Raw genomic sequence first — 27,935 nt, forward strand, 5'->3', positions numbered from 1 at the left:
ACTGCAAAATATCTGTTGTTCACCACTAGGCATTTCATTTTGTGCATCATATTCGTGTATTGGCTATATTTGCGCATCACTATATGTCAAAGTGTAGAGAGGTTATTTGCAAGAAGCTGCTTAAGTATAGGCTGCCTGATTATTATTTGATAGTATTTGCTTTATTTGCCCAACTAAGACAAATAACAAATACGTGTATAACATTCAATTTGTGGTTTTGTCTGTACAAAGATTCAAAGCAGCCAAATATTTTATTGACCGTCCACACTTCTTCATTTAGAACAGAAAAGAGGCACATGTAAGCTTGAACAGACGTGTGGACAGGTGATGAGATAGCAGACAGAATGGCATGGTCTAACGAAACTGCATTGAGGTTTTTGGAATTATACCGATCACATCCCTGTATTTGGGATCCCAAACATGTTTCACATAAAGACAAAAGCAAACATAATAAAGCATGGGTGGATATAAAAAATAAGTTAGGTGGTTCTTGCACAATTAAAGAGCTCAAAAGAAAGAAGGATTCCTTAATGGCTTCATACAGAACTAAAATTAAAAAATTTGAACTATCAAGGAAAGGTACATCAAATTTATATGAACCTTCATGGTTTGCTTACTCATACATGGATACTTTCCTTGGTTCTGTCTATAAATGCAAAGTATCTATGAATACTGAGGTAGGTAAATAAAAACTTCCGTTGATTGTTTTGATCCTACATTATTATTTTTCATTTCCTATAACAAATTGGTGAAAACTTCTAGCAAACTCTTCTCTTATTTCTTCTGCTTCTTCATATGATCTAGTCTGAATAGGACATATATTACGTAAAGTTGCATGATCAGGAATATCATTCCGCCATGATCCCATGCTTACTAAATTATTACCATTATATGTGTCAAATGTTCCTGGTGGATTATATAAAGCTGATGAATGTTTACTCTTTCTCATAAAATTGTGTAACACTACACAAGACATGACTACCTTAATCGCTTGTTCTGGTTGAAGTAGTATAGGCTTACGGAGGACTCGAAACACTGATGCCATTACACCAAATGTATTCTCTACAACAGCATGTGCTGACAAAAAATTTTTGTTGAAAATTGTTTCCTTTGTACCTTCTTGGTGTTTCCCTGGGTATGGTTTCATTATGGTATCATTTAGAGGAAATGTGTCATCACCAAGAAACACATAAGGTAAAAAAATGTGTTCATTTTGAAGTGGTGTTGGTGAAGGTAGATCCAACATATTGTTTTCCATTTTACTCCAAAAGACTGAATTTCTTAATGTATAACTATGTCGCGTTCTTGATTCAGATCCAATATCAGCAAACATAAAACAGTGGTTACTGTCAATTAGGGATAGTAATACAATGTCGAAGATTTTTTCTGAGGCACAATTATTTGGTACTTGCATCACTATAAGTTTGCCATCTATGACACCAACTGCATGTGGGAATCTGTTTCTGAAACCACATTCCTTGGACAGCCAATCTGTATCTGTATCTGGCATCTATAATTGAAAAATAAGTTTGTATTCAGTTAAAATAATTTGCATTTTCAGGATGACCAGTATGAATGTAAAAAAGAGTATATTGCTAGTGTCTATGACACCAACAATATTGATGCCTCAAATGTAGAAGTAGACTCTGTGGTTGCTTCATCACAACAGCATCCGGGAAAATACAAGAGAAGACGATATAAGCCTGCTGAAACTCAGCCTAATGAAGTTGATCTTCAGCAGGCCAAAGACCAAATGGACCAAGCATATCAGATATTAAAATCTGTATCCCTAGTAACCCAAGAGCAACACAGTGACAAAGATGATGAATGTATAATTTTCGGGAAACTTATAGCAAAAAAATTGCGCAAACTGTCTGAAGATCGCAGAGACCTAATGATGATCAAAATTAATCAATTATTTTATGAAGAATTCTATGAACGCTAAATATTGAATTCTGAACTGTCAATAAACTCTTATTATAAACTCCGATAAGTAATAGCAAACTGGAAGCTTTAGATTTCTTCCAGAAGGGTTGCTTAGGCAGGTATCAAGGTCCACAGTTAACTTTGTTACACCACTTTTGTAATACATCTGATGGCTGATTAAAGTTATAGTTTCAATTTTTAAAATCTTCCAAAGCTTGTACATATTGCTGTTAGTTAAGTTTATTTTAATTTGTACTGCTTTTGTACATAAAATAGAATTGTAAGTAGAAAAGAAAAATATTGTGGTATTAAGATTCCAATTGTGATATTATAGAGACTATTTTGACTGATTTGTTAATTGTAAAATTCAGTACTACTAGTTTTAGATATAATGTATCTAACTTAAAAATTTTGTTCATTAAATTGGTGTATATAATTTAATTTATCCTGAACAAAGGAGGCATAAAGAAAGTTAAGCTGTATAATAATTTACTTCCCTGAAGTTCTAGGGAAAACTCTTGATTTCAAGGATGTCTCTTAAGTAAAAAAAAAAAATCTAACAGAGATTTTGTTTTAATTTCAGCCAATACCAAAGCAGAAGTCAATGTTATCAATTCAACTAAAAATCTCATTTGAATCAATCTCCTGTATAAATTGGTTATGAGGGCTCCAATTACAAAAAAAAAACAATTATATAAGCAATAGTATATGAGAGTAGTAGCTATGCAAACTATACATATTAAAAAAAAATCAATAGTGACATACCTTAATATAAACTTTAAGAACATGACATAAAGCAGCACAGACTTCTTGTACAATTTTTGAAATAATTTGTGTTGATATGTTAAAGAGACCATGTAGGCTTCTGTAACTGTCCCCAGAGGCCAGGTAACGCAAAGTTACCGCCAATCTAACTTTTGAGGGGATGCAATCTCTCCAAGTAGTATCTTGCTTAGAAATGATTGGACCAAGCTTTTGCAATAATAGCTCGAAATCTGTAATTGACATTCTGCAGAAATTATGGAATTCTCTGGCAGGTTCTGCTAGCATTTCTTGAAATGCTTTTTCCATGCTTTCCCTGGAAAAATAAATACTTTAACACAATTCCAAATGCTATAAGACTTGTATAAAAGCTGGCAATTACTTAGTTCGTTTCTCATGAACTTTCAGCATCCAGCAACGCCTTTTCTTTGGTTTTGCTGGTTCTGTTTTTATTGGTTTACGTTTGATTTTATTCGGGTATGCTTTATTATAAACCATGTGTTGATATTGGTATGATGCATTTAAATAAAAATATGTAGCTGCTGCTGCTGATAAAAAGTTCGTTGCATTTGCAGAGCACATTGTAATTGTTAACAAACAATCGATCTAAACTCTAAAGATTATTTTGATTACTCCCTCTGTCAGTAACCAAAATTTTGAAATTTTCAACGAATTGACAGTGACACTTTATTATTATGACAAATAAGAATCTGTCAATTTTTGACGTTCATGTTCATTCAATAGCGATGGAATACATTGTCTATGTCGATCAAACAATAACTTGTTTCAGTAAAGATTGAAATCCAAAAAGGTGCCTTTTAATTAATATTTCCCTCGTATACTAAGTAAAATAGAGAATGAGCGAAAGGCTAACCAAAATGCTCCAATTTTTATAAATTGTAACCATAGTATGGTTTAAAATTGAAAAAACAACCATACTTCAAGTATAATAGATATTAAATAAGGCTAGATTATGATTTGCAACTGTAATATACTTATACGAGATATTCCAAACTAGCTTTCAGGGGTAGCACATTTGCAATTGACCTCAGATAGGTTTATAATCTTGGTGTTGATTGCATTCGTGGGCAGCAATGGCCACCAATCATCTATACATACTCTTTTACTAATGATCTACACTAATAAAAAAATATGTTATGGTGTAGTAGATTTTTATTCTAATACAATACATATTACTATTATATATATCTTCTAATAAATTATATGTAGAAAAAAATCAATCTTGCCAAGTTACAAATTTAGGTCCAAGTTTTCTGACAAAACAAACCAATAAACATGTAAGAACTAATGAATGCTAATTTTAAATATAATAACATATTCATTTATTGAATCACTTTATGTAATAACATAATTGCAATGCATATAAGTGAAACTATTAAATAATAAAAAGGTCATATTTCTCTGTGATCAATGAAAAAAAAAAGTGATGCTATTTCAGTTCATAGTTTTTAATTGTTGCTTAAATCTTTGCTTTGCGATAATCAAGTAATATACTTATGTATAAATAGCAATAGAATAATCAATAAAATTTCAATGTAGAAGTAACATATTATACTTAAATCTGTTTTAATATTTATGATAAACAATGATAGTAATAGGATCTTCTGCTTCTAACACTAAAGAACATTAAAAGTTGTTCTCAAAAAGTTGTAAGAGCCTTTTAATTTCTGCAATTCTTGCTGCTTGTGCTTGCACAGGAACCATTGCCTGAGAAACTTCTTCTCCCTTAGCTAGAATAGTGTACATACTTTTAATATTGTTATCCATTGCATCACATGTTTTGCCTACTGCATCTTTGTACACTTCCATATTTTCAGCAGTTAATGATGAATTTGAATGTAGAATACTAGATAAGTTCTCTATTAAGTTATCGACAGATTGGGCTATCTTTTGTGCCTCATATTCTAGATCATTGAGCACTGTTATGTCTATTTGGCCTATTTGAGGAGCCAATATCTGCCTGTACAGTTTACCAGAAGGTGTGCTGGAACGTGAGGCACTGGAGCTGCCGAAGACGGGAGTTTCGCCTCTCTTTGCAATGGGACTAGATAATTTTATTTTAAATTCTAGGTCATCTGCTACATAATGAGTCATGTCGCCTTCATACCTAACGTGACCATCTATGTCTAGAGGAATTTTATCTTGTTTACGGTTTTCTGAGGGCAAATCATAGGGTCTGGAAGGTCCAGGCACGGAAACTTTGTCTTGTTCTTCGGATGACTGTCCCTGATCAGAGTGGAATGAGATCTCGCTGTAGGAAGCTGTCATTCGAGCAGATATCTCCTCCTCCATGTCCTCTCCATCTTTGTTGGGTTTTCCCTGCACTATCGTTTTGTTAGCTTCGGTGGGAGTCACTGAATCATTGGCGTTGTCCGACATCTCTGTACTCGACCCACAATTAAGTTATCGTTGCATTATTATATTACTGATAATTCTTATGAAACTTACAACCTACACTCAATAAAACATATAACAATACTTAATAAAATTGTTATTTTGCATCAATTTTCGAGTTCTGCAAATTCTTAAATAAATGTAAACAAATTATTTTTTTTATTTTATTCACTGTCATATCAAGTGTTATTGTCACAATTTGACAGTGATGCCAAAACACGTATATTTTTAATACAATGAAAAGATAACCAGTTTGTAGATCCTACGATATGAAAAAATCGTAAAACATAATAAAGAAGACTTATACAAAAAATGAACTAAATAATGAATTGCAATATATATTATATCAATGACTTGTTTAATTGAAAACTTTCAAGTACATATAAAATAACATTGAAGGTGTATCCAAACATTGCCGAAAAATGTCAAATTTGCGGGAATTTTTGACAGATCTCATGTCAATAAAAACATCGTAAACGTGAATTCATTTTGAAATTGGCTTTGATTGATGTGTTAGAAAGGATTTATTCCAAGTTCTTTTTAAAATTGATTTTATGCGAGGTAAGGGGGACCTTAATGCTAATCCCATAGTTGAAATTCAAAATCTGCAATTCACCGATGGCTACGAACAGTTCGGTCGTCCGTTTAACATGGCGCTCTCAAACGACATGTGCGGAAGATAACGTTTGTCCTTTGTCGTGTTAATTTCTATTTCAAGTGGCCGGATGGGCTCGATTCTTGTTTTTGGAATTCACGGTGCATTTGTCTTGTGTTACATAACTGTTTCGTGGGCTTGAATGTTAAAATACGACGTAAGTTGCGTGCACTACAATGGTGAAAACCCGACGTAGTAATGGAGAGAACGGGGAGGTTGACGATGCGAATTACACCTTAAACGACGTGGGCAGCGTCTCCGACGAGAAGGTGACGAGTTCCCATTGATATCAGCTTTGTATGAGGGCCCTCTCCACTTTTGCTTTGTTTGGAATGTCTTGTGAGCCAACTTCCTGTCCCCATTTCCCCTAGTAGGTACCTATGCAGTTGCACGTTGTTGCATGTGCTTTTAAAGCTTCACTGAAGGATTTCCTGTTTAGAAAACAATTGTATAAGAGTCATGCACTCAGAAGTAGTTGAGTAATGCCAATATCACCTGTCATCTATACAAGTGACATGTATAAATGCTGAATTGGTTTAAATATGCAACTTGCATGACTGTTCATTGTGAGAGTTATGAGCATGTTGAGATGAAATAAACTATCCTTTATTTTCTAGCAATACAATAGGAAAAAGACAGAAAATATTATAACATTTATTTGTTACAATAAATATCCATGTATATTAATGAATGATGATGAAATATGTTGTTGTGTTATGACTATGTGTATGTTGCAACTGTTTAAATAGTTATATTGGAATATCCTGTTTATATATAATTTAGAATTTACATTTAATATAAGTTATAGATAATTTACCCTGATGTTATGTCAAAAAAAATTTTTACCCGACTGTCAAGTAAGGGTTACGTTTTTTCAAATATTTATGCACATAACTATATGAAACAATAAGTATTAATACAAAGTGAGTGGGTTAATTCCTAATTTACCTATAACTTTTTTCATGAATTAATTATGTGTTGGTTATAATTTAGCAAGGTGTTACCATATTGTGGAGTTTCTTTTGCCTCTTGTTCTCCAAAATGGAATACCTGGAGTAGACAGATTAGTACTTACAAGTATAACCTTAAATAACATGTTATTTTAGACAATATACAATGTTTTATTTCCCTACAACTGGTTAAGTAATAATTCACATTAATTACTTGTAGTTTACTTGAAGGAATACTGTTTCAGGCATCAAATTGGTCTCAGCGAGAGTTAAGGAGTAGTCAGTATAAAGTTGCTAGAAAAATACAACGCTGGCCCACTAGATGTAAGTTTTTAATTATTGTAATGTTTTATTCCTTTTTCGTAACATTTAATATCTTTCATCAGTGAATTACAGGTGCATGCTAGGAATTTGAACCTTGGTCCACTGATTTGGAAGCTTAGTTTATATCATTAGGCTATTATTGCTATAATAAATGTAAATGAAGTTAATCACAGATGTGTTGCCACACTTTAGGACTTTGCAAAGGGCTCTCACTACAACAACACTGTAGTACTAATACTGGAAGGGTGAAAATGCAAACCCATGTTACGGTGTCTTAAAATTCTATGTTGCTGCGACCAGCGCTGCACATTACATTTTCTTGTACACTTACAGCATACTTCCTACTGCATTAAGTGACTACTGATAAATATTGCTAGTTCTACAACCTTGAGTCATTTTTATTATTGATATATGATTTGTTAGTATAATACGCCTTTAACTTGTTCATGTAGTTTAAGCACTTTTGTTATGACGCCCTATACAGATAGCCGCAGTCGACTTCGCAAACTCAAAATGCCTCGTATAGTATTCCCTGAAAGTGACACTGAGCCAGAAAAATATTCCAGAAGGTAAATATTAATAATTATCACATAATAATTTTCATTACCACCATGAACCCATAACTGTCTCATTGTTGAATTAGTCAGGATGAAAAGGATATTTCATTACATTGGTCAAGTGATCCACACTTTTGGCAGACTTTACATACTTATGATAGGCGAAGCTCATACCACTAGGCTTCCAATTATTAAAAGCTCAAGAAATATGAAGTGACTTCTCACTTTTTCAAATTTCATTGGAATTTACAATAAAATACATGTACAATTTACCACTTCTAATACTTTTTCTACAGCAGAATTTTGTAAGGCTGTACTACAAAGATGTATTATACTAGTACTTGCCCGAATTAAATACATATAAAATGATTTGTTTCTAGATCTCGCCAAGTACGTGTATTCTTTACGGAAGACAATGAGTCGACCAACAGGAGCATGAAAATCCGTCGCAACCGTGGCCCGAGGAAAAACTACATGGAAGATAGTGAGGATAAACCAATACAACAAAGTAAGCTCCATGTCTTTCACTTATAACAGTAATTTCTTCGTAAATTACGATAGTAGAATTGTCACTAACAGTTAAGCTTGAGAAATAAGTACATATCAGGTAGCAACAGAAATGAAAATGGAATGAAAAATAGTTTATAAAATAAAATCTTTATTTATTTGACACCTGGAATCGTGAATAAATGTGTCCTAACATAGTAAGTTATTAATTAGCATATGGGACAATTAATTCGTAATGATAATTATGAGTGAAAAAAAAATTGAATAGACCATGACATAATATAAAACTTGTTACTGTTTATACCAAAAGCTTATGTAATGGTTAACTTATGTTGTAGTCTTTTAATAAATGTGTAAATTTTAATGCTTTCTACACTCTATTTTTTTTTCTTAATCCATTTTAGATGTACGAAGAAGCTGTCGTAAAAGGAAGCTCTTACACCACAATTTCAATGAAAGCTGGATAACCAACGAGCTCAAGGTGAAGGGATATCCAGATCTTTATGGATTTCCGGAGTCAAGTTCCTCCGATGAGTCCTCATCCGGTGATGAAACTAGAGTTACCAATAAGAAACTGGTATGTTTGTATTTCTTTTATATTAAACTTTTCACTGTATGTATAGTTTATTAATAACTCTAGGAATGTTAGAATGGACTGGTTGGTCAATTGGTCTTCAAGTCATCAATGTCTCTGTGTTTTGAAAACAGGATGAGTCAATCTGATCTTTGGATATTTTTTTTTCCTGAGCTCGAAGTTTATAATGATTGAAGTTGATTCATAAGCTCATTACAATTCAATATCAGCAGACATTCACCTTGGGATTCACCAGTATAGCTGTTGTATATTACGTAAAGTTGCATGAAATGTCATAAAGCTATAAATGTGCCATTTAAATGTTGCAATAATAAAATAAATCATATTTTAAATGCAATAGAGACACAATACTGTTGTGGTTAATCAATCATTTTCTGTGTCGCAACATGTTTTCATTATTTATTTCAAAACATTGAAATTGACAGTGGAGTTTTTTTTATATCAATGTCATACATACTCCATTATCATTGGATGTTATTGGTAACATTTGGATCATTTAGAAATGTGATTTTGTTTAAGTATTTAAGACATAAACTTTATTTGCATATAACAGCTATTACATTATTTTCTTACTTTAAAATCTATGTTTTGTAGTTATAACACTCGAAAATGATGTCACTTAATATCAAGAAAACATTACTAGTTTGCTCTTTGTATAAAAATCGATAAAATTTCTCAGTGATCCAAGTGCTACCATAAATTTGCCATAGAAATAATATTTGTGCTTCTAGACGCGCAGTCACGCCCCCACTAACACCGACGAGGACACGCAGTTAGCCCGTCAAAGGAGGACCTCAGCCAGATTCATAAACAAAAAGGCAATACAAAATCTTCTTATAGTATTACATACATTATGTATATTATCATTTTGTGTTATATACTGCTAGAGATGGGCAGAGGGTTTAAACCCAATGGGTGGATACGGGTTTAAACCGGGTATTTTGGGTGAAATAGGGTTTAAACCCAAATAAACACCCAAACAGCGGGTGTAAACTATTGTCATTCATATTTTTATTTTCTTCGTGTAATATCATTTTTAAAATAATATTGTAAACAATTCACTAAATATGCACTCTAAAAGCACATATTTCATTTAACTACGCTGTTATAGTCATGTTATAGTCCATTCGGATGTGTTACATTTGGGTTGCAATTTTTGAAGACCCAATTTTATTTTATAGATGTCAATGATTAGTGTAAAGGGCTTAGTGTACAGTTAAATCCTAATTTGTGGAGTCCCAACTGTTGTCCCTCGACCGCCATCTTGAAAAAAGGGGCACAAAGCGTTTTTACGCTCTACCAGGCAAACTATTTGTCGCACAGAAATTTAGTAAAAACAATTATGGTTTCAAATTGATTTATCTATAATTTTAGTTCTATAACTTTTTGTCGTTAAACCAAAAATAACAAAGATAATAACAATAATAGATTAAACTTTGGGAAGACTTTTTTTAACTTTTTTCTACTTAATTTACAGAAAATGACATCGAAACATTTTGATAGAGGAGTTTTTATAGTCCGGTCAATTTAGACATAAAAATAGTAATCAAATAACATAAAGCTAAATTTCCGTAGAGACCTTGGGTTTACCATCACAAGTAAAGTTCCAAAAGTCCTCATTGATGTGTGTGTCGGCACTTATTCGGGGTCAAACGTCAAAATTTTCGGGTTTCTGGATTTTTCTCGAAAACGGTAAATTTTATCGAAAAGTACCTTGGACCAAAGTTGTAGCACTTAAAATTTTCTATAAAATAATGTTTATATTTTTTTTTCTTAAAGCTATAATTATTAAGATATTACGTAAGAATTACATTTTACATTATATGCCCATATTCCCACACCACCTGTGCAATAGTATACGAGAGGTATATTTATTTGTTTTAGTTGTGCGCTATTTGTTTCGTCAAACAAATAATAATTAAAAATGTAATAAAAATAGATGAACCCCTAAAAATGTAATATTTAAAAATGTAAAAACACTAGAAATACAGTAAAAACCTATAGTATATCTATTAAATAAACATTTGAACTATTTTAAAAGCTTTGTGTAGATTTTATTAACTCATTTTATAAACACCCAGATAAATACCCAGTGGGAGGAAATAAACGGGTATTTATTGGGTTTAAACCCTGCACAGGGTTTAAACCGGGTTCTTTGCCCATCTCTATATACTGCATACACATCTTATAACGGCTTTTTGCACATGTCTTGGTGAGGTGGATGGCTTTTGCGATTGGGATGTTAGTGTTCAATCAATTTTCCTCATGCCTTCCCCTGTATCTTTCTGGTAACCAAGATACTATTTGATCAACCATAAACGTAATTTTCCGATTTTTAGACTGATTTTTTTAAATATTAACCACGAATCCTTAACTAAATTTCAGTAAATATGGTCGAAACACGACTTTATATTTAAATTAAAAATATAGATAAGTCATTATTACATCCATATATATTCATTACAATAGTTGCATTAGTTGTCTTCCAAAATTATTTGTATGAGTATGTATGTATGTATTTCAAACCATAATCTCAGGCTTAGGTAAACAATTAAATCTTTGGTTCAAGATAGCTGTGATACATATTAAAACTACATATAGAAGAAAGAGAAATACTGAAAAACCTACAAATATGAATTAAACATAATCATAACCAGACTTCTTAATTATTATATAATTATTACGTCACTTTAGGATGCAACAGAATCGGACACAGAGGAGGACAACAATCAAACGGTGATTGAAAAGAAACCATTGGAAACTAAACAGGAAGATGATAAAATGGAAACAAATGAAACTGAAGAAATTAAGAAAGATATCAAAAATGAGCAGGAGCATGTAGATCAGCAACAAGATAGTGAGAGGTACGCTACTCTCTCTCTCTCACACACACCTCCTTATTCTTGCTTATATCTCACTTCTCCCTTCTATGTCACCCTAAATTAAATCATACTAATTTTCTTCTCTATAACTATTATTATTTGTCTCCTTCTCCTCTCTTTTCTTTTCTCATATTTCTTTAACATTCTACATCTTTCTCTCTTTTTATTTCTATCTTGTCTATCTTCTATACAAGAAAAAAGTATACTTTTTTTCATGTATTTATCTGACTATCACAGCATAAAATTTACAGATTAGAATTATTGGTCCATAGTTACTTTGAACAATGGCTCACATGTTATTTTATTTGTTATTAAATATAAAAAATAAATATTTATATTCCAAATGTTTATTTTTAGCAACCAGGGTCCAGCACGTTCCACTAGAGGCAGAGGGAGAACAGGCAGGCGGCAGAAGAAAGAAGATAACCAAGAAACAGGTTAATATTACCAAATTATATATTATTTCTGTCATCTAGACCAATAGCTAATGCTCTTAGATTCAAGTCTTGTTAGAATTTCGGCTTAGATGAATTTTGATAAACAGGCTACAGATAGAAAGTTGATCAAATGTATGAATGAACTAGGAATTGGCTTTCATATCTAGCATCTATAACATAATACTATTAGATTGTGGGTCTTGTCAAAATTAAGGCGAATTTTGATAGTCAAAGGAAAGAAAGTATATAATCATAAAATGGGTGTTTTTAGTATAGCAAATGAGTGCATGATCTTATAAGGTCGTAATCTGTCACCATCCTATCTTAATATCCAAAGACCGCAATATTCTGTTATTATCTATATATATAAATAAAATTGGAGTGTCTGTTTTTAATATTGAAATAACCGCTTTTTGCTACATGCATATGAGCATACATACGGTACATACACCAAAATAACATTTTATAACAATTTTTGTCTGTCTGTCTGTTTGTACTGGATAATCTCCGAAATGGCTGGACCGATTTTGACGGGACTTTTATTGGCAGGTAGCTGATGTAATAAGGAGTAACTTAGGCTACTTATATTTTAGAACTAGTTGTGCCCCTGTTTCTTTTTAACGCGGGTGAAACCGCGGGGCACAGCTATACTATACTAATAATATAGGTTATAATAATATTCATATATTATAGTATTAATATTCTAGCATCAGAATCGTCATCCTCTGAATCGGGCAGTGATTTGACGCTGGGCCGGCAGCCGCGGCGCTCCAAGCGCACGCGCAAGCCCAAACCGGCCTTTGTTCAGATAGCGCCCAGAGAGACCAGGGGACGAGGTTAGTTTATACTATGTTTTCGTTTCGGAGTGTATGACGCAAACTTGGGTAATATGTTATGAGTCTATATATCTATGTATGTATGTAAGTTTGTTCGTTCCTTTGTAGACCTATCTACACCAAACGTATAGACCGGTATTATTGTTCCTTGCAAGTGTAATTAATTAATTTATTATTAAGACTTTATCTAATACTTTTAAACGAGCAATTCTTGTATATATATCGACGATCTCGGAAACGGCTCCAACGATTTTCTTGAAATTTTGTATTGAGGGGGAATGGGGGGGGGGAGGTTCGGGGGCGATAAATCGATCTAGCTAGAGTTTTATTTTCAAAATAAAAACCTCCTACAATATCATTTGAATACGAAGCTATATTTCGCCACCATTTACGAAGTTAGAATAGCTCGGTCGGGTAATTGGACGCCTTAGGAAACCCGGATTCAAATCTCGGTCCGGCTTTTTCTTTTATTTTTACTCTTTTTTTCGAGTTACTTCTTTTTATAAGGAAAATAATTGCACTCGTGACTTTTTATTTCAAATAATCGGTATTTTTGGTTTATTATTACAACACGGTCATCCAGGTACTTGTCAACTTAATTTGTAATGTTACATAATAATTTACTAAATAAATATGTTAAGTTGTGTCGGCGTGTCTTTACGCCACGAAGGCCTCCTCCAGCCCTTTCCAGTCCGCTCTCGCCTGTGTAGTTCTGAACCAATACCTACCTACCTGATTTGATTATTATCAATTACTAACAATATGATAATAATAACGAAGGTGGTAGAACCATTTGTGGTTCGACTCCGGCGGTACCACCGCCACACCTATTTCTACCTAATAACAGCAGTGTTAGGCGCTGCTGTGTTCCGGTTTGAAGGCTGTGGTAAGGGAGACAGACTTTTCCGAGGTATTCCAGCTTAGTCCTTAGGGGTAGCGGCGCATCTGTGGCCGACCTCACATAGGAATATCTAATCTTATCTGAGGTTGATTACGGATGGCAGTAGCCACTTACCATCAGGTGGACTGTATGCTCGTCTGCTACTCCTATATTATAAAAAAAAAATATCAAATCCAAAATTCAATACGACAGTAACAAAATTTTATATTGTGAAGGTATCGTTGAATAAATATTTGAAAATCATCTTGATGTTTCTTTTATCATTTTTATTTTGAATATATGTAATGAAAATAATGATTCTGATACCACCATGCCACTTCCTAAATCCATTTTATGTTTTAGGTAAAACCTTCACTATTAGAAAGAAACCATATAGTTTAAGAGAGAGAAAACCAAAAATGTTACGTAGGAAGACAATCCGATGTGAGTACAATAAGACTTATTAAAAAGGTGAAGGTTTTAAAAGGGTCTAGTAATAAGAGGATTGAGTTACCAATCGTAATAGATCATTTACTATAGCATTTACAGTGTTATCTGAAAAAAAAATGATCATCCAAGTAGTGGAGTCCGCGCCAAACTTCTAGTCCGCTCTAAATATAGAAACGAGTCGCGTCGCAGTAGCAAATTGTAGATATTAGCGGGACGAAAACAGCTCGGAATCCCCCGGCACCCTCCGCTGCCAGCTCTCGCCCGCAGAAACATAGCTGTGTTAGTATGATTCAGAGCGGACTAGAAGTTTGGCGCGGACTATACCTTATCACAAACCTTTGAAGTAGAAAATGCCTATACTAATATTTGTATCATAAAAAAAGTATGAATGTATTTACAGCACAATCCCCGTCCACCAGCAGTAGCAGCAGCAGCTCATCAAGCTCAGACACAGAAGAGGATCTAAATGTGTCTATGAAAAATAAAACTAAAGGAAGGTAAAACAAATTTTAAATAAACAAAAAGAAATTACTCTTTTTTTTTGTATAAAAACGAAATAAGTGTTTACTTATAAGGTTTTAGTAACATTATTTAAAGTCATCAACCTTATTGGACTATTCGTTTAAATTGTTGTGTATTTATTTTTACATTGCTATTTTATTGTATTGCAGACAAAAGAGTAAATCGAATGACGACAAGAAAACTGATAGAGCTTTAAGAGATATACAGCCATTGGAATTAGATGGAAAAGTCAGGTTTTCATCGGTAAGACTTATTACTGAATAATCAGTATTGAATCGAAATATTTTGTATTACTTTGACTTTTATGTATATTTCGTTTTTAATTTCATATAATCTTTCAATTCACAGGTCGGTGGCTTAGAGGAACATATAAAGTGTCTACGAGAAATGGTCCTATTTCCGTTAATGTATCCAGATTTATTCGACAAGTTTAAGACCAGACCGGCTAAAGGAGTGCTGTTTCACGGTCCCCCCGGTACAGGGAAGACTTTATTAGCGAGAGCTTTGGCGAATGAGTGCAGTTTGCTCGGGGGAAGGAAAGTGGCGTTTTTCATGCGGAAAGGAGCGGATTGCTTGAAAAAGTGGGTCGGGGAGAGTGAGAGGCATTTGAAGTTGCTTTTCCAGCAGGTGTGTTGTATAGTTATTTAGTAAAGCATATGGATAACTGTTTTATATATGAAAAAGTTACTGGCACTATTTGATTTGTTGTTGGAATATTCTCTTGAAGGTCTCGTGAAGGTCTTCTCTTGACCTCTTGTGTTTCGACTGTGAATTGTATTATTTTTTTATGCTTAATAGTAGTTTTAAATGTTACTGTACTATGATTTCAAAGGTTTTGAAGTGAAGAGACTTCAAAACTTAATAGAATGTGTATATAAATAGACATTACATGTAAGTTTTATTCGGTGGCAATGTTTTTACGTGGCCGATCTCAGATTGCGCTTAAATCCTATCTGGGGACTGGGCACTTACTATCTGGTAGATTGTACGCTCGTTTACGACTTGTACATTAGGAATAAATTTCATATTATCTGTCAGGCGAGCAAGATGAAGCCGTCGATAATATTCTTCGACGAGATCGACGCGCTGGCGCCCGTGCGCAGCGTGCGGCAGGAGCAGGTGCACGCCAGCGTCGTGGGCACGCTGCTCGCAGAGATGGACGGCGCTTGTGACAGGTCATTATAATTATTACTGTAGCCTGTAAGGATAATAAACATTTTGATCGTTTATAATGTTATAGTACGCGCCAAACTGCGAGTTCGCTCTGAAGTTGTTACGCGCAGATTTAGTTAACATATACTCCGTAACGTAAGGGCACACTAACGCAGCTATGTACCCGTGGGCGAGAGCGGGCAACGGAGGGTGCTGGAGGGTTCGGCGATGTTTTCGACCCGCTAATATCTACAATTTGCTATTGCGACGCAACTCGTTTCCATATTCGGAGCGGGATAGCAGTTTGGCGCGGACTGTACCTTGAAATTACTTTTAAGACTCTGCAAATACGTTTGATAGTCTTAATATGTAGCATGTCATTATAATTTTTGGTTGAAATATAATTGCCTTTTTTAGACTTTTACTCCGCATCAAATCTTTTATGCTTGTGGGTGTGATATTTGTTTATTATATGATATTTATTATTCATCACGTTTATTTCCTTTTACCTTTCTCCTCCCCTATTCTTCTTCCTTTCCTTTCTTCCTCTTGTCCTTTTTTCTTTGTTTGTTCCACTACCATTTTCTTGCTTTAAGTTTTTTTTAATCTATCCTTTGCTCCCTCTTCCATAATGTTTCAAATTGTCTCACATTTAATTTAATGTTTTTTTGTCTCTTTTTAACCTGCACTTCTATTTAAGACCATACAATAAATTTTAATAATGAATTAATTTATATCATGTCAACAAGTGATTTATAAAATCAATCGTGTCTATAGGGGAGAGGTTATAGTGATAGGCGCGACGAACCGCCTAGACGCAGTGGACCCGGCGCTGCGCCGCGCGGGCCGCTTCGACCGCGAGCTGCACTTCCCGCCGCCGCACGCCGCCGCCCGCAGAGACATCCTCGACATCTACACGAGGGACTGGCGACCACGACCAGCCGATGATATGCTGGACTTAGTCGCTGATATCACTAATGGGTATGGAGGTGAGTGGTTGTATTTTTGCTTGCCTTATTTTGTATGTTACTAATCGTTGATATCTATTATTTGTAATCAATCCCAAATATCTCTTCATTAACTTTAAACGCATATCTGTTTTTTTATTATTATATGTGTAAACGAGTTTTTACACAAAATTAAGATTTATTGTTGAATTAAAAATCTCTTCCAAGAAACCTAAAAGAAAAGATGATAAGTTTTATAGCAAAATTAGTAAGTAGGGAGTTTTAGGAAAAATACTTAAAACGCATTGTGAATAAATAACATAGTTGTTGGTGATTTATAATTTTATTTATCTGTGTTACAGGCTCCGATTTGAAAGCACTGTGTTCAGAAGCAGTGTTAAAAGCTTTAAGAAGAGTTTACCCTCAAGTATATGAAAGTGAACATGCACTCATTATTGACCCCAAAAACGTAAGTTAACAAAAAGAAAACACATACTGTTATTATTTATGTTATTTATTTATATTAATACTAACTTCGTAACGACTATTGTAATGAGAATATGAGTTGGTTTGTTTGCTACACATTCACGCCTTAAGTTCTTAACCGATTGACATTAAATTTTGTACACACGTTGTTGAGGATTCAGGAAAGGCCACAGGGGGTACCTTTAATTTCAAAAAACTTCTCTAGGATTACATAAAACCTTCTGGCTGCGAGTGAAGCTGTGGGTAAAAGTTAGTAATTTTATATCGTTCTACATAAAACTGCTACGCAATCGGTTTAAAAATTATAGTCTGACTTTAGGAAGTTTGTTAAAAACAGGTAGCGGCGCATCTGTGGCTGACCTCAGGTAGAAATGTTTAATCTTATTTGGGGTTGATTACAGATGTCCATGGGCGACAGTAGCCACTTACCATCAGGTGGACTGCATGCTCGTCTGCTACTCCAATATTATAAAAAAAAGTTTACGGAATTCTAAGCGACAAAATGATACCCTCTTTAAAAGAAGTTGCGGTTTAAGTGAATGTATGTATTGTTGTGGAGGTGGAGGTGACGTGCGCGGACATGCGCGCGGCGATGGCGGGGCTGGTGGCGGCGGGCGCGCGCACCGCCCCCGCGCCCGCGCGCCGCCTGCCCGCCGCCGCCGCGCCGCTGCTCGCCGCGCAGCTCCGCGCCGCCGCCGCGCTGCTCGCGCTCGCCGCGCCCGAGCACGCCGCGCCCCAGCAACTATCCGACAGGTACACATGGTGAATTTTTCAACTAGGCCTCCAGGCCAAAATCCGAAACTATAAGGATTAGCGAAAAATGCTAAAAGGAGTTACGAGGCCGATTTTGATAGAAAAAACTAAAACTGCATCATTACTTTTTTAAAATATCTTTTTCCCTAGCCGGGAATCGACCGAGTTCATTTTGTAATAGTATAATCATATAAAATATGGTGTGTGGTATTATAAATGGACATTGACCAGTCCCCGCAGAAGCACTATAGGAAAAGTAGTAGGGAAGAGTAGTGTAGAGAATTTACTCCTTCACCGCGGACCCTACACACTCAAACACACTAGGACCAAACACACTCAAACAAACAAACAAACAACAAAGATGAATTCTCAAAGTGACAGATGTCCAGTGCCCATTAATGCAATATGGAAAGAGTATTGCTATAGGAATCCGTAGCAATGAGTCTGATCCGCAGCAAGTCAGCAATTTCAACGATGTGCAAGCTCTTATGTTGCATTTTGAAATGACGAAGTAGTTTCTAGTTTCTAGATATTATTTAGTGTTGTTTATAAAGACCAAATTCAGGAAACTGATTAATGAAAGTATTTATTTTTAAGAAATCAGGCAGTCTCGTTAGTATACCTCTAACAGTTAATGCACTTATATTTTACTTTTGTATGAAATAAGTTTTAAGTACAAATTTGTATATTCAGGTCACTCGAGCAACCGCCGGCATCGAACGTGCTGTTGATAACGGGCGAGTGCGCCGATACGCACATTGCACCGGCGCTGCTCGCGCAGATGGAGCACTGCACCGTGAAGGAGCTGAGTGTGGCCACGCTGCACTCCGCGCTCGTCTACACGCAGGAGCAGTCGATTATATCTGTTCGTATACTATATTGATGAAATGAAATCAATTTAAGTTATGTAAAGTCAACAAATGTGGTACCAGAGGTCTACGTCGATTAGTTAGAATTTAGAACCTGTGACATAAAAATAAGCGAGAGGGGAATTGAAATAAAAGATGGAAATACATATTTTGCTTACTTTGATAAAACCAAAAACTTGTTTGAAATGATGTGGTGTGGTTTAATGTCACAACAACAACTCGATTTATAATATTAAGTACTTGATTAAGTATGAATCGAAATCTTAAAATATGTCATGACATTCATGATATACCTAGATTCCTATGGTAGTAAGATATAGTAAGTGAGTATAATCTACAGTTGTTCTCGGAGTGTCGCCGCGCGGACCGCGGCTGCGTGCTGTTCGTGCGCGACGCGGCGGCGGTGTGGGCGGCGCTGGCGGGCTCGCACGGCGCCGCGCTGCTGCTGCAGCTGTGGCGCGGCGGCGCGGCCGGCGCACATACGCTGCTGCTCGCCACCGCGCCGCTGCAGCACCGCGACCTGCCGCACGAGGTATGTGTGGTCCCCGTAGTCTTATTATTGAACCATCGCTTTCCTACTGCTGGTCAGTCTTCTATCAAAGTGGTCTTAGAGGTAAGTCAAATGCGATATGTATTTTTTTCTAATGAATGGCAATTAGAAGGTGTTAGAACCCTTTGTGGTTTGACTCCGGCGGCACCACCGCCACACCTATTTCTACCTAATAACAGCAGTGTTAGCAGTGTTACCATCAGGTGGACTGCATGCTCGTCTGCTACTCCCATATTATAAAAAAAAAGTATTAACTCTGCTATTCTCTGCTCAGAAGTTTTTGCAATATAAGTTTTCCTTTACATATAAAGTTATGCATTTTTTAATTATATTTTGCAGTTGCAAGAGTTATTCCCGTTATACAAGGACTGCGTATACAGAGTTCGAGAGCCGACTGCTTCCGAGGTGATAAGCTTCTTGAAGCCAATATTAACGGAGATCCCACTAGAACCACCCATCATAGAACACAAAGAACCACCTCCTCCTTTACCAAGGGGTAAGTTATTTATATTATTTTAATGTTCAGATTAATAAGCATCTGTCTAATCATTATCATTACATTACGGTACTGAACCAGTCCAGTCCACTGGAGTGGACCTGAATACAATATGTAACAATTGTAATATTTTTTGTATTGTGCGTACATAAGTACTCATAAGCGTTTTTTATACTCGACACTATACTCCATACATATAAATAGCACGTTCAGTTTAGTTATGTTCAGTATAAAAAATAAAAAAACAATAATTTGTTTCAAAGTTAATCAAATTATCTTATTGTCCCTAGCACCCCCGCCTCCCCCTCCGCGGGAGAGTTCGGAGGAAATGGCGCGACGCAAGCGCAAGGAGGACTACAAATTACGTGAATTGCGGATATTCCTGCGCGACATCTGCCGGAAGCTGGCCTCAAATAGGCGCTTCTATAAGTTCACTAAACCTGTCGATCTGGAGGAGGTAGTGTACGGCTTTATTTTCTATATTTATTTATAGTAATAGATAACTTTGCAAAAACTATTTAATACGTACGACGGAACTTACGAATCCTCCACATTGTTTTTTCACTGAAAAGCGCGCCGAATCTATCTGTCTATATGACAGCTAGTGCTGGCCATCAACAGTAGTGATGTGTCTAACAATAGTTATTTTCTGCCAGCTTTTTGTAATATAAAATCAAGCGGGAAGTTGCTACCTAGATACCGACAACTTTGTTGTTTTATTTTAGTTCGTGCAACAATGTTAATGCACACAGATGTTTTTTCAATATCAGGTTATCCACGCAAGTGTGATTGAAGACTATTCCATCGAAGGTTATCCTATTTGTGCTATTTGACAAATGCTCATGGGCTTTAACAGTCACGTATCATGAGACATATTTATAGCCTTAAACATGGGTGTAATAATTGGACTTGCATACCTACGAGTATACTATGCGATTGTTTTAATATTTTTCCCAAAAAAAAATGGGTATCTTATTTAGTACTAAGTTACGTTGCAAAATATTATCTATTGCATGGTATTGTACCTATAATATTTAAAAGTAGGTACTCATATAATATTTCCAGGTAACAGACTACCTAGACATAATTAAGCAGCCGATGGACTTAGAGACGATGATGACTAAAGTCGACTTGCACAAGTACAACTGCGCTAAGGAGTTTTTGGACGACGTCGACCTCATTTGCGCAAACGCTCTCGAATATAATCCAGATAGGTAAAAACTCATTCTATGTGTTTTTTTATAATACATTATATAAATACATTTCAAAGTGTTTTGAATTATAGTGATTAAATTAGTTAAAATTCTAAATTGCTCTTTAAATGAAAATTCCTGGTGCCAAGCTTCTTTGCCAATTCGGTATGGGGGTGTTGGTATTAGGAAAATTTCTTCTATTGCATTGCCAGCTTTTTTGTCTTCTGCACACAGTACAAAATTATTATTTCAGAAACTAACTGTTTCCTCTTTAGGTCTTTTGGAAATATCTTACTGTGCAGAAGCCAAGGAATCTTGGTTAGCAGTTTGTTCTGGCGAATCACTTCCGGAATCCTTAAGTTCTGAAAGGCAATGGGACGAGCCACTCTGTAAACATGTTCATTCTGAGCTTTTAAATAAAAGTCAAAATCCAGTCGAGCGAGCTCGTCTCCTTGCAGTTTCTGTTCGAGAATCGGGATATTGGTTGCAAGCACTTCCCTCTGCTAATTTAGGAACGCTTTTGGACAATACTTCTTTTTCTACAGCAGTGGGCCTTCGACTAGGTACTTTTTTAAATCATCCACATTGTTGCCCTTGTGGAGCTCAAGTCGACCGTTTGGGCCTCCACGGCCTGTCTTGTCAACGCAGCGCCGGTCGTCTATCACGCCACGCGGCTTTAAATGACGTTATCCGGAGGGCTCTTGTCACTGCTAACGTACCGGCTCAATTAGAGCCGAATGGTTTAGTACGTAGTGATGGCAAGAAGCCTGATGGTTTAACCCTTATTCCCTGGAAGAATGGAAGGTGTCTTGTGTGGGACGCTACTTGCGTGGACACACTGGCACCTTCTCATATTCACATATCTTCCAGGGCAGCCGGTGTCGTGGCGACCGACGCTGAAATTCGCAAGTTGCAGAAATATGCAGATCTTATTGAAGACTACATATTTCTGCCATTTGGTGTTGAAACATTGAGGCCGTGGGGTTCCAATGCTAGATTATTTTTTAAGCATCTGTCCAAACGGTTGATATAGTCAACGAATGACCAGAGAGCTGGCACATACCTCGGACAGCGAATTAGCCTCGCTATCCAACGAGGGAATGTTGCCAGCATTCTGGGAACTCATCCCAGGGACAGCAATTTAGATGTAGCTTTTTATATTTAATTTAAAATAAAGTTATATTATTTAAAAAAAAAAAAATTGACGTTTAATTTAATTATTTTAATCAATGTTTTAATTATAATTTGAACTGCAATTAATGGACTGATAAAGACATGCAAAAAAAATAGTCTGCATTGTTTGTTATATAAAAGAAGAAGAACTTATTTCGTCTTTGATACTATCAATCCACTCTTCATATTTCCTCTTAGAGTAAGTTTTGAGATAGTTTATCACGCTGGTCTAGTGTGTTTGGATTGTTCGCCTTAGTACAACTTTAAAACCTTTTATCTACAGTATTTTCGAACATGTCCTTCATTGATTAAAAAAGTGATAATTATTGTAAGTTCTGATTTTTTTTTGTCAGAACATTTCTCTTTTATTATTTATTTTTAACTTATTTATTTCATTAGTTATTATTTTTTTTTTTTATAATATGTAGTAGCAGACGAGTATGCACTCCGCCTGATGGTAAGTGGCTACTGCCGCCCATTGACATTTGTAATCAACCCAGATAGGATTAGATATTCGTCGGCCGGCCACAGATGCGCCGCTATGATGCGAAAGTATAATTATTTAACATTTCAAATACCATTTGTTCGCCAGAACGTCATCGGACAAGCAGATCCGCCACGAGGCGTGCTCGCTGCGGGATCACGCGCACGCGCTGATCGACGTGGAGATGGACAGCGACTTCGAGCTCGACTGCCGCGCCATCGCGCAGCGCCGCCGCCTGGAGGGCGCCGCGGACAACGACCTGCCCGACTTCATATACACCGCGTCCAATTTACGTTAGTTCTTCTTATTATGTTAACGTACAGTGTAGAGTCCGCGCCAAACTTCTAGTCCGCTCTGAACATAGAAACGAATCGCGTAGAGGGCGCTGCCGACAATGACCTGCCGGACTTCATATACACCGCTTCTAATTTACGTCAGTTTACGTTATTATGTTATAGTATGATACACCAGACTATATACACTGCCTCCAACTTATGTCACTTATTTTATAATAAAGGATGAGCATGCAGTTCATGTGAAGGTAGGTGGCTACTGCCGCGCTTGGACATTTTTGGAAGCAACCCAAGATAAGATTAGTTTCCTACCTGGGGTCAGCGACAGCTCATTTGTGGCTACCCCTAAGGACTAAGCTAGAATAACTCCGAACAATGTCTCGCTTACCACACCCTACAGAACATTCATAACACTACGGTTATAAGGCAGAAATAGGTGTAGCGGTAGTGTCGCTGCAGCCGGACCTCAAAGGGTTCTACCACCTTTAAGATATTAAGATTTTACTTCCATACGAAGTTATACTTTCATATTCTAATGTCAGCAGCATTTTGCTTGTAAAGTGATTTATCTGTAGATATCACAGATTTCAAAATTTAAATTTATTTAACAGCGGAAGGTTTCGACTCGTCGATAAATGACAGCAAGACTGCAAGAACGCCACAAAACGGCGAAAAAATTGAATCTCATTCCGCTAAGCGCAAACGGAGGCGAATCAACGCCTGGTCGAAGGGACTGGTCGTGAAAAGGCAGAAGACCTCACAGAAGGTAAGAAAGTAATATTTTATCACGTGTACTTTACTACGTAAATTGAAGACCTAACAAACAGAAAAAAAATATTTTATGTTTGGTGATCACTATGTTAACAGTACCCATATAATAACACTGGATCGCGAAAGCTGTGGCTATTAAGTTTATATAGGAATAAGATTGGTGCCGCCTCAGTTGAATTACACTAACTCTACGACGTTGCCTAAAATATACATAAATATTAAATAACATTAAAAAATAGTTTCGGTTACTGGTTACATTACCAATAACCATACCAATGGTTTATCAACAAAATGTCTAGGTTCTTCCAACGTTGATAGATCTTAAATTTAGATAATATGAATTTAGTCGATTGTTTATTTGAAATTAATCTGTTCCAGAACTACAAAGAATCTAGCATGGCGATAACAGACGAGGAGTCTAAGGAGAACAAGCCGCTGTCGATGGTGACGTCGACGCCGTACACACACAACGGCGACGCGACCTCGTCCGCGAGCGACGACGACGCGCCGCTGCGACGACCCGACGACGACGTACCGGGAGGGTTAACGCCACATGCGCATAACAACCATCTCGCGGATAGGTGAGTACTCTTTAGGACACGGACTAAAAACACTCGTAGAATTAAACAAGGCTATTATGGACGAGGAATCCACTAGTGCCTACACATCAATCGATTGGTCCATTGTAGAATCAGGCCTTCAACGTCGATTATCAGTTGTTACCACAATAATCAACCAACAATTGAAAGAATCCATGTATAGGCAGTAAGTACCTTAAGGGGAATAAGCCGCTGTCGATGGTGATGTCGACGCCGTACACACACACCGACGACGCGCCGCTGCGACGATCCGACGACGACACGCCGGGAGCATTAGTCAGGAGGAATGAGTGGAGGGCACTTAATAACATGTGCAATAGTCAATCATCGTTTCATCAACCGGTGTCAGTCGAACATCGATAACAACACACCAATTGATCAAGGTCAGAAGTCGATCAAGGGCATCGATCAACGATTGATAAAAGAAAGAACTGTTATACAATTCTCAGAGATCCAATGTTTATGCAAGCAAATCTTAAGAGATGAAAATCTCTATGTTCAGTTCGTGGTTGATTGTTAAGTGTACGACTTGCAAAGTATATATTATTCCAATGATTTATATCTTATTTTCAGTCCTGCAAAATCTACAGAAAAGACACCAACGAAAACATCACCAAAGAAGAGGAATTCAGGGCACGATGGCAGTGGGGGTATGTTATATCAAACATTGCATTATATTAATAAAGTACTAAAAAGTAATGTAACATTTGATTATGAACTGTTTATACGTGATTATTCCGGTGCCAAGAAGAAGAACAATTCCCGGATATGTTTCTGTGCCCGGATGTGGAATAGTTTTTTTATTTTGAAAAAAAAGAACGCATACGCATAGATTATAAAATGTGGTTAAAAATTAAGTTGTGATTTTTAAAATAAAAACTGGTCGCGTTTGGACACGTATAAACGCTTCTTAGAAAACACCTGTAAAAAGAATTTACAAGCCATCTCTTTTACAGGATCACTATTTATTTCAGTTTCGTCATAAATTTGTTTCAAGCAGCTAAATAAAAGTCTAATGATATACAAACACATCTGACATTCAATTTCAAACAATTATTTGTACTAATATTACTGCAAATTAATTTCAGAGACGGAGAAAGTACTGATAAACAAGACTGAGTTAGATAACATTCTGTATAAGAACGCGAAGACGTTGCGCGGCGTCGGGCTGGAGGTGCTGCTGGACCTGCACGCCCAGCTCGCCGCGGCTGTTCGCGCGTATTCGGGCAAACACGACCGAACACGCCTCCCACACGAACTGCAGGCCATCGTGCACAGGTACATACAGTTGACGAAGAAATGAAGCATTATGGGCCACGAGTATAGAGATACTAAAGAGTTAACGAAGCTATGACACCTGGGAATGTATGCCTGATTGAAAGTTACATATTATGGTTATTCTTTGTTTGGATAAGACATTGTTGGGAGAAATGGGTCTATTTTTACCCGACTGCCAAGGAAGGGTAGTTTTGCGCGCGTATCTTGTTATTTATGTTTTATATACCTGGTAAGAGCTGGCGTACTACGATTTAATTGAATTGATGTATTGAACCCGATTGTCAATTTAAAGATATCCGGTCAAATATGATAAGGTTACAAAAATATTTGAAAAGTAGTATTGTAACGAAACTTCCTGATTATACGTGCAACGTTACGTTCGCTTATCGCGGTCAATTCAAAATCTTCGTCGATTCGATCTTGCAACAAACACTAATATTCTAATGAAAAATAAATTAATTACAACATTCTAATCTAAACCCAAAATAAAAAAATGTCATAACATATTTTCAGTTTTGACTCAAAATAACTTATTTTCCTAAAAATTCGCAATTTTATTTGCGTTCGTGACAACCCTAATCTAAATCTCCGAACAAAATGTTAATGATGTCTATGTTTAGAACACTATTTTTTTTTAACAGCAGGCATATTATGTCATAATCATAATAAGTCCCATTTATATAATGTTACAGTTAAATCGATTTGTTTAGATAAAACGAATAATTTTATCAAATATTCTCAAACTTATAGTCGCGTTAAATAATTTCTAACCTTCAAGTGAAGCTGCTATAATAAATTCTTAATGAGTCCTTTACAAAGCATTGCTTTCTTCCCGAATTACTTTGTTTTAAAGATATTCATTGTATTCAACGCTGAACAATTTGTATTTAATATTTAAGTATAGCACTCTAAAATTAAACTGAAAATAGTGTATGTTTGTATCTTTAAAATCATTTATAATAGGACTAAAAAACTGTACTATACCTAGCGCCTCTGTTGGTCGATTGTTGAATAGTTACTAGTAAAACTCCACTTTCCAAAGCCGTCCAAAGTTTCGTGTGTTAACGCTGTCCTTATGGTGTTTATTGTGTAATGGCTCTAGTACATAATGCTTTAAGGTACATAATTGCGTGGGCAAAATTTCACATATGTGACTTTGTTTACTCGGGGACAAAATTCTACTCAGGGCCGCATGTTAGAAATGCCATACTTGGCCGTACTATATTTTTTGCCACGCTGAATATCTGTTTGTATTGACGGACTCTTGTGTGTCGTCAATACAAACAGATACTGGAACAGAAAACACAGAAACATACAGAAACAGAAACACATACATACACACATACATACATACAGATGATACAGAAACTGGAACGTCGTAAGAGCCAGCACGTTCAGTTATTATTTATTTATTTTAATTAGCACGGTTTAACTAATGAGACTAATTAATAACAGAAAGAACAATATCCGTATAATTAAATATGTTTTGTTAAATCTGTTAAGATTTTTTAACCCATTATGTACTAGAGCTTTTGTGGTTTTGACAGGAGGCCCTAAATCTTAGATTTTTTTTTAAATTCGTACTATTTATGATTTTTTTATGTGCGTATTGTTTTCTTTATTCGTTTGAACACACGACCTTTTCAAAAACGTTACGTTTGTATTTGATACAAAAAAAATGTGGAAAGTGTTACTTCGTACCATTTTTTTCTTTCACCTGATGTAATAAATACCCGTGGAATCCGTTTTAAACGGATATTTTTGAGACATTATTTAAATATTATGTACTATGTGAGAGGTTCGATGTGGTTTTGTTTTCATGTATTTCTTTAATTTCAAACATCATCATTTTTCGTGTATTGAAACGCGAATTTGGAGCATGATATAAGTCAGAAAACAATGTTGGATTCGGTGACCTTTTTTAAGTGAAATTGACGTTAACTAAATATAGTCTTGATTAGTTTAAAATGGATTATATGAATCGAAGTCCCTGCCTCAGATCCCGAATAATAAAATCAGTGTATTTATTAAAGTATCAAAGCTGATAACTGCTCACAGGGCATTATAACGAGTATTATTGTCTAAGGTTGTACGTAGACGCGATGACGTATTCGTGATGGAAAGTGTTCGCTAACAAAGAAATTTAAAGGGAACGTGCTTTCCGTTGGCACGCTTTTAAAGGTCTGTTCGAAC

General features: G+C 35.9%; 3 protein-coding genes across 4 annotated transcripts; 1 reads left to right on the plus strand and 2 right to left on the minus strand.

Moving 5' to 3' along the window:
• Positions 1 to 702: 702 nt before the first annotated feature.
• LOC140753831 (uncharacterized) lies at positions 703 to 3,323 on the minus strand. 2 transcript variants are annotated; one of them, XM_073088627.1, is made up of 3 exons: positions 3,071 to 3,323; positions 2,692 to 3,004; positions 703 to 1,510 (listed from the first exon to the last, which is right to left on the minus strand). In XM_073088627.1, the coding sequence occupies exons 1-3, from the start codon at positions 3,268 to 3,270 to the stop codon at positions 722 to 724; spliced, it is 1,302 nt and encodes a 433-aa protein (XP_072944728.1). In that variant the 5' UTR covers positions 3,271 to 3,323; the 3' UTR covers positions 703 to 721. The 2 variants fall into 2 exon arrangements, with proteins under 2 accessions (XP_072944728.1, XP_072944729.1); XM_073088628.1 differs by having other exon boundaries at positions 3,184 to 3,321.
• Positions 3,324 to 4,245: 922 nt separating this feature from the next.
• On the minus strand, positions 4,246 to 5,306 carry BORCS6 (BLOC-1 related complex subunit 6). The gene has a single exon (XM_073088784.1). It carries the CDS (start codon positions 5,086 to 5,088, stop codon positions 4,336 to 4,338), a length of 753 nt encoding a protein of 250 aa, XP_072944885.1. The 5' UTR covers positions 5,089 to 5,306; the 3' UTR covers positions 4,246 to 4,335.
• Positions 5,307 to 5,515: 209 nt separating this feature from the next.
• Positions 5,516 to 27,008, plus strand: LOC140753976 (ATPase family AAA domain-containing protein 2). Its single transcript, XM_073088848.1, has 27 exons — positions 5,516 to 6,027; positions 6,954 to 7,032; positions 7,517 to 7,601; positions 7,970 to 8,097; positions 8,501 to 8,673; positions 9,423 to 9,509; positions 11,386 to 11,555; positions 11,931 to 12,010; positions 12,718 to 12,846; positions 14,090 to 14,170; positions 14,577 to 14,673; positions 14,848 to 14,941; positions 15,047 to 15,325; positions 15,737 to 15,873; positions 16,628 to 16,839; positions 17,160 to 17,266; positions 17,843 to 18,045; positions 18,730 to 18,901; positions 19,246 to 19,437; positions 19,795 to 19,951; positions 20,242 to 20,408; positions 21,017 to 21,165; positions 22,910 to 23,094; positions 23,706 to 23,860; positions 24,244 to 24,446; positions 25,038 to 25,114; positions 25,553 to 27,008. The coding sequence occupies exons 1-27, from the start codon at positions 5,935 to 5,937 to the stop codon at positions 25,765 to 25,767; spliced, it is 3,906 nt and encodes a 1,301-aa protein (XP_072944949.1). The 5' UTR covers positions 5,516 to 5,934; the 3' UTR covers positions 25,768 to 27,008.
• Positions 27,009 to 27,935: the final 927 nt, after the last annotated feature.

Source organism: Epargyreus clarus, unplaced genomic scaffold, assembly GCF_041222505.1.
Source record: "Epargyreus clarus isolate Ecla_fem2 unplaced genomic scaffold, WU_Ecla_fem_2.2 ptg000027l, whole genome shotgun sequence".
Classification (NCBI taxonomy): Eukaryota; Metazoa; Arthropoda; class Insecta; order Lepidoptera; family Hesperiidae; genus Epargyreus; species Epargyreus clarus.